The 10792-nt window shown below is 32.9% G+C and overlaps 1 protein-coding gene across 1 annotated transcript; it reads right to left on the reverse strand.

Annotated features, from left to right (window-relative positions):
- Positions 1 to 276: 276 nt before the first annotated feature.
- Positions 277 to 8317, reverse strand: LOC120347406 (cytochrome P450 3A31-like). Its single transcript, XM_039417335.2, has 14 exons — positions 8208 to 8317; positions 7521 to 7623; positions 7101 to 7153; positions 6621 to 6717; positions 6297 to 6376; positions 5518 to 5652; positions 5148 to 5302; positions 4934 to 5055; positions 4494 to 4575; positions 3726 to 3886; positions 3292 to 3380; positions 2838 to 2975; positions 2185 to 2341; positions 277 to 1504 (listed from the first exon to the last, which is right to left on the reverse strand). The coding sequence occupies exons 1-14, from the start codon at positions 8276 to 8278 to the stop codon at positions 1424 to 1426; spliced, it is 1524 nt and encodes a 507-aa protein (XP_039273269.2). The 5' UTR covers positions 8279 to 8317; the 3' UTR covers positions 277 to 1423.
- Between the last annotated feature and the right edge of the window lie 2475 nt (positions 8318 to 10792).

The raw sequence follows: 10792 nt of genomic DNA on the forward strand, positions 1-10792 counted from the left end.
GGGATAGTTATTATGAGGATTGCTGTAGGGTGGTTCACGTGACCACTGGTCTGTTACGGCTTCCTCCACCATCAAGTCCATGCTTACGAAAACAAATAACTGAAATGCACCCGACAGACTGGTAACCGAACGAGAGGCCATGGTCTGCCATATGTTAAACCGTCTTATCGACTTTCCTCTCCCACAGGATAAATATGTAAATCCTATCATTTTCCTAATGCTCCATTCTTAAACACTCAATGGTTAAGTCAGATCTACCAAAGAAAAATGAGCCAGTTTTATATTTTTGAAAATTCACTTTTATGTGCCTCCAGGCCACAGTCTTAAACAACAATGAATTTAGTAACCTATATATGGTTGGATTATGGGGCTCATTTGGGGAGTTTTGTAGCAGGGTAGTATGTATGATAAGCCCTGTAAAACGTTTATGAAATCGTCAACACAATTTCAATCAGTGGGATTCAGTAAGTCACAGATTCACTGGTTACTTGTGAACACGTTCTTGTTTTGTTACAACGAACTGCATGGATAGATTAAATAAGCGAAGTGAGAAACAACATTGCGCACATATATAGCTTGGATGAGTCTTAACAGCAAAGCGAGTCCATGGAGAACTTCTCTTAGATATCAGTGACTGCCTGTACATGGTCTTGTTTGGAGCGAAAGGAGCGTCCCACATTAAAATAGGTTTGTTTTACTGATGATGGCAGTTTTAGGGCGTAATGGTTGTTGAATAATAAAATTTTGAAAATGACCAGCGCGTAATGTCCTAATGAGAAAAGTTTTAACAGAAAAAAAAACAGGACCAAACAATAAAAATACTTGAGGATCTGGTACATTTACAAATGAAGTGCATAAATTGTTTACATCCAGTGAGCAATATGCTTAAATGTATAATACAAGGTAAAATACAAAAAGGTCGACAAATGATAAGGTTTTTGACCCCAGATAAGGAGGAGGTGTTTATATATTGTAGTTTGAAAAGAATTAGAAATATAAAAGATAAAATGTACAGATAGATGACATGATAATTTCAATTTAATAGACAGTAAATGATCGTTTGAAAATGATAAAAACAAATAACTCTTTTGAATACTAATACAGTATTTGATACATGGAAAATACAGAGAAATGGGTTTACTGATTTATATGTATTGTCTATACTTTACATAAATGATTCTATTATTATCAACTTACTCATTTTAAAAAATACAAATTTTTTGATGAATTGTGAAATACACAGTATTTACTCTTAGTTGTATTGTGAGATACACATAGAAAAATAAAAGAGAACAAAATAATAGTAAGCACTATCTATAAACACACATAGAAAAAAATTTCAAACTGTTCCCTGAGTATTCCATTATTATCTTCAGAATGATAGCAGAAGTATCATCGCAAGTTAACCATTACTTGCTGACTTTTAATCTCTAGCTACAACTTTCAATTTGAATTCTTTGATAGGACGAATACCCAAAGCAAACGACAGTTCCAGCGGTGGTTTCTAAATTTAACGAAGATTAGTGACATCATTGCCTATATTAGCATGTTACTAGTCAGTGGTTCAGGCTCCTAAACCTAGGCTTGTGACTTTGTGAGACTCAGATTAGATGAGTCTGGGTTCAAGTCATTTTCATTTAGTTGACCTTAGTATTTGATAAATGGTGATCGATGACTTGACCTGTCCCAACACTGTTACTACAAAATAACTATCAGAATCTGATATATTTGTATTGTAGTTACTTACTACAAAAGAGGATTTTACACTTGCAGATGTTGCAGTGGGTACCATTAAATTTAGAATTTTACATACCGGTAATTCATCACACTGACCAGATAATTCAGAATATCAATTTTACATGGGATCGAAATAAAAAGCAAGAGTCATTCTCATGCCATGTCAATATTTTCTCATTTTATTAATTTTTTTCTGTTCAATGATTGTCGCAATGTGAAAAACATACTCTTCATTAAATTGCTGATGCACAGAGCATGATGAGACACAAGTCAAGTGAAATGATTTTTGAACTGAAAAAACTAATCTAAATGAGCAAATTTCTTTCTGAAAGACGAGACACCACTCATGAAAAACGAAGTCATTTTCATTTTTTAGGTTCAAGCCTCACCATACTGATGTTACAGGACAAATTCATCCAGATGATAAAAACAAAAGTTTATACTTACAGGTGTGTCTTCAGAGGGCATAATCTTGAATTTATGTAAAATTTGACAAAAAGCCATTTTGATTTCCATTTCAGCAAATCTCAATCCAATGCAGTTACGAGGTCCCGCACCAAATGGTTGAAACACCATCGGATCAATTTGTGACATGTCTTCCATTCTAAAAAACATATTCCGAGTTTTAATTGAGTGAGTGTTGTGATATAATGTCCTAGAATGTAAGACTGTTTTGATTTATTTATTGCAATAATACACAACATGTTTTTACAGAGTAGCCATTTTTCAATAAAAATAAAATTATTTTGTTCCTCAACCATTTATTGGATGTTCATATTGACTTCAGAGTGAGGGAAGGAGATTTCTACGGTCAATAAGACAACCACAGCCTCATTCGATTACCAGTCCATGTATGGAAATAGTCAACTAAAAACTTGTTTCATATGCATTACCTTGATGGTGTAGCAAGCTATGACAAAATAATGGTTATGTCCTACGGCAGCAAGGAGTTCAACATACCCTTGCGGCACATAAATAACAAATGATACAAACCTGCCAACCCGGGATATATAGTCAGAGAGATGTCAAAAAATGTATCAACAATTGAGCCACCTTGCTGCACACATAACACATGATATGTCGCAAGATTTATTGTTTACCTGTCAGGTATAAACTCCCATGGTTTGTCCCAAAACTCTGGATCATGAGCAAGACCGAATGTAGGAAATTGCACTGTTACACCTTTAGGAATTGTAAAACCATTCACTGTGGTTTCTTTTCTGCAGACTCTGGAATTTCTACAAACACAGAACAAAAATTGAGATAAACAACAAGATAAAATAATAAATCAATCCTAAATAACTAGCTCATATACTTTTGTCCGAGCAAACTGTCAATTTACTGCTGTCTAAGACATATACCGGTAGTTCAAAAATATTCAAATCCAATTTAGCACTGTTTTGCATTATATTTAAGGCATGAAGATGATAAAAACATTTGATACTGAGAAAAAAGTAAAGTCAAAACTTGTTTGATGGACACAAGACAAAAAAATACTTCTACTATTTACTAATGGACAAGATGGATGATTGTCAATAAATATAAAATACTCACACTATAATTGGCATATATAGTCTCAATGATTCATTCAAACACATGCTGAGATATTTCATATTATTGACACTTTCATAGTCGAATCTTCCCTAAAATACAATAACATTGAAATTAGAAGTTGAAAAAAGATTTCAAAAAAAAAATTTGATTTATAAAAGCGAGTTGATAAAAAGAATTTCGAATTTACTATCCTGGAACCCTTACCGATATATTTTACAAGAAAATTGTTAAAAATGAGAAAAACACATGAAAGTTAGTAAACCAATCACCTGCTAACAAAAAAACAGGCAATTATTAATGCAGGTACCAGATAGAGATTAACAATTTAAGGTAGTTAAAATCACCATAGTCAGGACGTAGCTCGCTAGCAAAATAATAACAGATAAAATTCACTTCTCTCACACACTCCTGGTGAGCACATAGTTTCAACATACCTTTGCTTGAGAAGCTTCATCCATTTCTTTTCTAAGTTTATCTTGGACATCTTGATGAATTGCAAGATTATAAGCAAGAAAAGTCATTGTATTTGCTGTATTCTCGAACCCAGCTCCAATCATGAGCATTGCATTCCCAATCAACTCTTGTCGGTTCAAACCTGGCACAAGAAAGCTAAAGTCATTAAGCGTTCCAAAAAAGTAGACAGTCTGCTGTTTTTTAGTATAACCAAATATTAGATCAGGTTTGTAATTGCATTCAGTTTTGTTTATGTTGATAATCTTTTAATCTCGAAAAGTAACTGAAATGTGCAAAAGGTGACTCTAGTTCTCATGACCAGTAAAAACTCCACAAAGTCCAAACTCCAACTTGACTGATCAGATTGCAAGACACCGAGAAATGAGTCAAACAAAACAATGCACAAAAGTTGAATCACCAAACCACATTAGTCAGAATAAATCAGATCAATTTGTGCTCTACATTTATTTCATTTAAAGGTTCCTACTTATGACTCAATTGTTAATTTTTTCAATCCTATTTGATTTATTTCACTAAACTGATACTGTTACTAGTCATTTTGAAATTTCCCAAAATTTAAAATATTTCCCGATATTAACTCAAATCAGGTCTACATGAAACTTCAAACTTGAGTAAGTCTTAAGTAAAAAAATCTCAAGATTCAAAACTTGTGACTTACTGTGTCCAAATCCTGTTTCAGGTAAGACAAAACCACAAATACAACACTTTAAATAAAACTTCATCTTTACCTCTTTCTGAATCTTCATTTATTTTATCATCCGCGACTTCAGCATCCAACATAAGTTGAAGTAAATCTTTGGCAACTTCTTCCTGATGTGAAAAAATATTATTAATGATGAAGATTGTAGATGATTGCCACTTAAGAGTGAGAACAGGGTCAGTCCTAGCAAATCAAGCTACAACTCCATAACTGGCATAACACATATCTGAGGTTTAGGAAGCGTTGTTGATTATAAAACACTTAATTCTTTTCAATACCTGAAGTCCTGATTGCCAGGATATAAGGGAATTTCCAATAGGACACAAATTAAAGAAAAATTAAAAGTTTTGTATAATTTATAAATACACACAAATTTTAATTTATTTGATTTAATTTATTAAATAATGAAAAAGATCTATCTATCGCCATCTTTGTTTAAAAGCATACGATAAACTTCCGAAAACTTACCTGTCCCTTTTTTCTTTTTTCAATGACTGCATTGGTAAAATTACTGAGATATTGTAACGCTTTGTAATCAAATATACTGATGTCTAATTTATTGCAAATCCATTCAAATGGTGGACAGATGACTAAAAAAATAATGTAAACTTGTAAAATGTGCATTTTTGATATGACTTTGTGTCCGAATAGTCCAATAATCATAAAAATTTCAAGAACTTACAACACATGAATGCAGTAGGACCAGCGAATCCAGTAGCGAACAGTTTTCGAACTTCCAATACCAGTTGGGAATCTTTCCCATCAACAGATTGAATATGTGCTCTGGTTCCCAATGCAGCAGAAACTATCATATCCAGCGATAAATTTGAAAATAATCTGGATGTAATAATGTATATTAGACTACCAGTATATTTGTTCCAAAATAGATTTTGATAATTATGTATAATTTTTTATTGTCATTTTTTAAAATTGCACTTCTCAGAAAATCAAGAAGGCGACTTTGGCTATATTAAGCAACATAGAAGCAACAATTACAAGGCAAAACTTTTATATATTCAAATTTCAAGGTAGTGTATGTAGTATGCACTTACTTTCTTGCAACAAATTCTCCGCTTTCATTTTTTAACTTTCCCTCTAACACTGCAACAGTTTGACCTGTACAATTTTCAACAATTGAGAACATCTGTTTCAGCTTTGATATGGAAAATGTAGGACTTAACGTCGAGCTGAAATAAGACAAGTTTTTGCAATGAGTAACCATCATAGTCGATTATAGTTATGGTTACGCTGTCTTTTCATTTAGACTCCTCAGTCCTCACCATCATAAGGTTATGAATACCTCCACTCACTACGCATCTGAAGCGAATAACTGGTTAGGTAATTCAATACCCTACATCAGGGGTTGGCAACCTAAGAACGCACTATAATCCGGCCCGCGACGCTTCACTAAATTATAGTAACAAAACATTCGTTTCCATGAATATATTCTTTAGACAAAAATATATTATGACCTAACAATTATATAATTCACAATTACTCGTTTAATGAGCATATAATTTAATTATAATTAAGCAAATGGCAACAAATCGCAGAAAAGTTGATGCTAAGTGCAAAGGGTTCAATGGCGCTGGAAATATTCAAATGAAATTTTATGAGATGCAATGAGGAAATAAATCTATATTCTATTTGAGAGATGTATCCCTGCTTGATTTTTATTATAAAAAGTACCATCCATTCGGTTTTTCAACTTTCTAAAAATATGTGCGGCCCGCCAATGACTTGCAACCTTAATTTTCGCCCACGAGCGACATTGCACGAATACTTAAGCAACACATAAACCCCTATTTAAAAATATCAAAATATATTGTACCGGGTTCTTTTCCATTTCTTATTTCTAGCAACTAAAACTCCATGATTCATGTCTTTGCCATTCATTGTCGTCAGCACTCTCTAAAAACAAACATAATTTCAGCTTGTAAGATGCTTCCTCTGTTACCAGACTGAAAAATGTATGAAGTGGTTTGACAGTTTTACCATTTCAAATGCAACACTACGGATGCGAAAAGCCCACCAGTCCCAATACATGTGAATATCTACATATGAAATGCATCTATCCTAAAAATCTTCAAGGATGACATATTACAAAAATTCCCACTATCCATAGCTGAATGTGCTGAAGTTAAGTAGTTCTTACCATTCTATCAGGAAAATTCTGGAATTCTTTTGTGTAAATTAGTCGCATAATTTCAAGATCATGTATCGTGATTGCAGGTGTAAGACCAGCATATCCCCTAAAATATAGAAATAATTTATTAAAAACAATTGTCAATGTGAATAACCAGCTAACTTGAAGATATTTAATAATTATCAATGTTGATAGAAAACAGGATGAAATCACCAATCTTTTGATACCAATAGGTTCGAAGGGTATGAAACATATAACACGAATCAGTGCTGTTTCTGAGATGGAATTTGAAGAGAATGTTCCATGAGTTTAATAAATAATTGAGTCAAAGGATGGTGGAGCTGTCAAACATCTTTCAGTTCATTCTCCTAAGGATTATTCTTAATTTTTAAAGTTTACTTACAAGTTACAACTCCTAATCATTATAATGACTTCAAAAAATAAAAAAACAAGAATTGTCTATGAGAATTATCAACTCTTTTCACTCACCCATAGATCAGTCCATATTTCTTTTTCTGTTCTAAATTTCTAGTAAACATTTCCTGAAAATGTAATAATGAAAAAAGTGAAAATTTAAAAAGAAAGTGTATATCATAAATATCAAATAAACCGTCAATTTAAAAATATTCGGTGTCAACAAGATTCTAATTTGAAAACTTAAGTAAATCTTGAAAATGCATCAACCAACAGTAGGAATATAATAATTAAAAACATATAAGATCTTGAGACTGTAAGTCTCTTAGCATTTTTTATTGAGTATTATTTTAAAGGGTATTGCTTTGCAAAGATTCATCCTATAGGCATGACCAAGCTTATTCAACATTTCAAATAGAAAAAAATACTTCAGAGGAAACTAGTCCTAGCCAACCCTGTCAACCAATCTACAAATATTCAACCTTTATTACTTACTTTTGAAAATGCACCTGCCATATTTCCGATATTCAGTATAGTAGGTTTGTCATGAGGTATATTGAGGTTTGCGAGAAACTGCCATTTTCTATGTATGTAGTATCTTGATATAAGCAAGAAATTCCATTAAACAAATGATAAAAAGCAAAAAATAGTAATTTGAAATTGATCAAAAAATGTGAATTTAGATATGGTTACTAATTGTAAATTTTGATATCCAACCAAAAATTAGAGAATTGAACAATGTGTCACTAAATTTTTATTTTACAAAGAAAATTCAACATTTTTTGCTTCAAACAAGGCTATAGGCAAGTGGCCATACATAAAGAGATACTATTAGCAGAAGCAGACTTGGTGTGAACCAGATTCATAGTTCATTGCAAATTTATTTTATAAATATTTCACAAATATTCACAGCAGCACTATAGTTAATAATCAACAGCTCGAAATTAAAATATATTCTGAAAAGATAGCAATCTGAAATACAGAAATAGCTTTTCTATAAAGTCAGAAAGTGCACCACACGAAACAAGGATGCACAAGAACATGGAGAGTCACTGGGTTTGGCATGTCTTAAATACTTCTAATTCAACATTGCATTCTCAATTTCCTACACCTGTAAATGAGCTGAAAACCAGAGAAAATTGATCTCTTAGATAAGTAGATATAAAACAGAACAACAATCACCTGATAAGAGCCAGTATTGCAACAACAAGTCCCAAAGATTCAAAAGATATCACTGACGACAACCAAGACATTGTATTTGCTCAATCAAATTATTTTCATATATCTGTATAGAAAATTTTAAGATTTAAGTAATAGCTTACCGGTATACCGGTACTCTACAGTATTTTTTGAAATACCAGTACCGGTAGTCTACTACCAAAATTATTCTACTTTTTTACTAAATAAACTTCAACCAATTCTATGTGAGTAATATAAAAGTCATAAATCAATTTCGACAAAATGGAATATAAATCCATAAAAAAATTGAGTTTGATTGAGAACTGCAAGTTGCAGACATCCTATCTCACTATCTGCGCCGGATACACTACCGCTGTCTGGCTGTTATTTCAATATTTGGGTTGCGTACAGCTCAATGCAATGAGATGCACCATGCAAAGATACCGGTATATGATATACATTACCAAGTACCGGTATTTATATACCTACATTAGGCCGCTACGTCATTTGTGTTATTGCGATATAAAGTATTGGGAATTTCCCCAATTGTTTACGTCATGTCAGGACCGGACGATTGCGCCATCATTTATCAGCCGAAAATAGAGCGCTGGCGATTGCGACATCGTTTAAAGCTTACGTCATTAATGACGTATTCTGCACTGAGTATATTCCCATAATACAATCTAGCTGTAGCACATATACCAAGTCGCAAACTACCTAAGTAAACATTCGAAAACCAACATAATTTCAGCCCTTGTTTTATAAAATTCATAGGGGAATACCCCACAGCCAACACAATACGGCTGCTCGATCAAGGTTGATACGTGATCAAAATTTGGACATAACATGAAAAATTAATAATTCGAAAACACTCACAATTTCGAATATTGGAAAAAGTGGCAAAAGTGCATAACGGCATTAAAAAAAATACACGAGTCGAAGAGTGGGTTCAAAAGTTTATATTAGGCCGTGAGCCGAGGCCATGAAAAACGCCTAGAAAGTGAGTTTCGTAGCGCACATCAGGTAACTACCTGAAAATGATTTAAAAATGTTCCTTAAAAATGTAGTAACAAATATTGCCTTGTTCCCACTTCCAAAAGTTGCACGTTTTACGGAAAAGACGCTTTTACTACAATAAATCTGTGCTACGATCTGTCCTATATTCTCTACATTTTCGACAATGAACAATGACTTCTGCATGACGTAACAATTGAATCGAATCAGCTGTTAGCGAGCGGATGAATATTAGTTATTACTGCTCGACCTTGCGTTGAGTTGGGCAGCCTTTCCATAGCCCTGTTTAGTTATTATTAGTTAAGTTATGCTAAGACGTTGTTGAAAAATGTATAAGTAAGTTATTAAACTCTTGTAGATCCTTACAACGGATATGGGCCGTGAGACGAAGCCTTGAAAACGCCCAGAAAATGAGTTTCGTAGCGCACATCTGGTAACTAAATAAATCCTTCAGTTTAGTGTGAAAATGAACATACTGAACGCATTACAGCTTGTTCCACAATCCTGATGCGAAATTGAATATAAGAGGTTCCCGGAAATTCAATAACCATAAGTTCACAACACATACATAAGAACTATGCAATTCGAGAGCCCTACAGCACACTAACACAAATGTATTCCTGTAATGTTTTGCCTGACCAAAATCGGACTTCCTCAGTCAATCATAATTTATTAGGTAGATTATGAAAAATATGACATATAAATATGAAATACTTTAATTGTGTGACAGGAGTGGCGAGTGACCTCGAAAGCAGCGACACCAACAACGCTGATTCACATTAGCGAATAAATTTTATGTAATAACCACAAGCAGTTTACAACAAGAAGAGCATAAAAAGCTACATCCATTTTATAGAAGCTATCAAACGTATTTATTTTTAAGCAATGAAGTCACAAATTAACATCGTGAGCACGAAAACACAAATAAATCAGTTATTTCTCACTTAGAAATTTACCAGAAAAGTCAAGAAAATTGTACAATATGTACATAACATAGTGAACAGAAATATTACAATAAGTCTTTTTTTAGTTTATGTGGTTATGTATTTGAACAAAGGCAATATTATTTCTAGAAACAGGACTACGACACTAACAAATGTTCGAAAAAAAAAAAAATAAATGATACTACTGATAAATGATAAAAATCAACTGCAATATCTAATTCACTTTCTTCTGAATTGTTTTCGAAATCCACTATCTTGAAAATCGACTTTTCCTCTATAAGTGTACTGTGATTTTGCAGTCAATACAAAAACAAAAATCTGTGCAATTTAAGTTGATTTTGGCACACTTGCATAAATTATTTTGACTATTTTTTTTACACTTGCAGTTTGCCAACTCAAGAACTGATTTGAGGGCCACATGCTTCTTCAGTGAATCATTGTTGGGTATAATCCTTATGTTTGCCAGTGTTAAATAGACGTGCCCTGGTATCATTTACATTCTTCATATCCTCTTCATACAGTGAACAAACAAATTCCTCAGCTTTATTTATTAATGCCTCGTTAACCTCAAAAGATCTTCATAGTTGAGAAAATATGAATTGAAAACCACAATGAAGTCTCCAACATGAG

The sequence above is a fragment of the Styela clava genome, chromosome 11, assembly GCF_964204865.1.
Source record: "Styela clava chromosome 11, kaStyClav1.hap1.2, whole genome shotgun sequence".
NCBI classification, from domain to species: Eukaryota; Metazoa; Chordata; class Ascidiacea; order Stolidobranchia; family Styelidae; genus Styela; species Styela clava.

What these genes read in the sequence shown, in the direction of transcription:
- LOC120347406 (XM_039417335.2), bottom strand. Translation starts at nt 8,278, where the DNA reads ATGTCTTGGTTGTCGTCAGTGATATCTTTTGAATCTTTGGGACTTGTT. An exon ending in ATGAAGCTTCTCAAGCAAAG is followed by an intron (nt 3,381 to 3,725) that starts GTATGTTGAAAC and finishes ATTGTATTTTAG; the next exon opens with GGAAGATTCGACTATGAAAG. An exon ending in TGCCCTCTGAAGACACACCT is followed by an intron (nt 1,505 to 2,184) that starts GTAAGTATAAAC and finishes CGTTAAATTTAG; the next exon opens with AAACCACCGCTGGAACTGTC.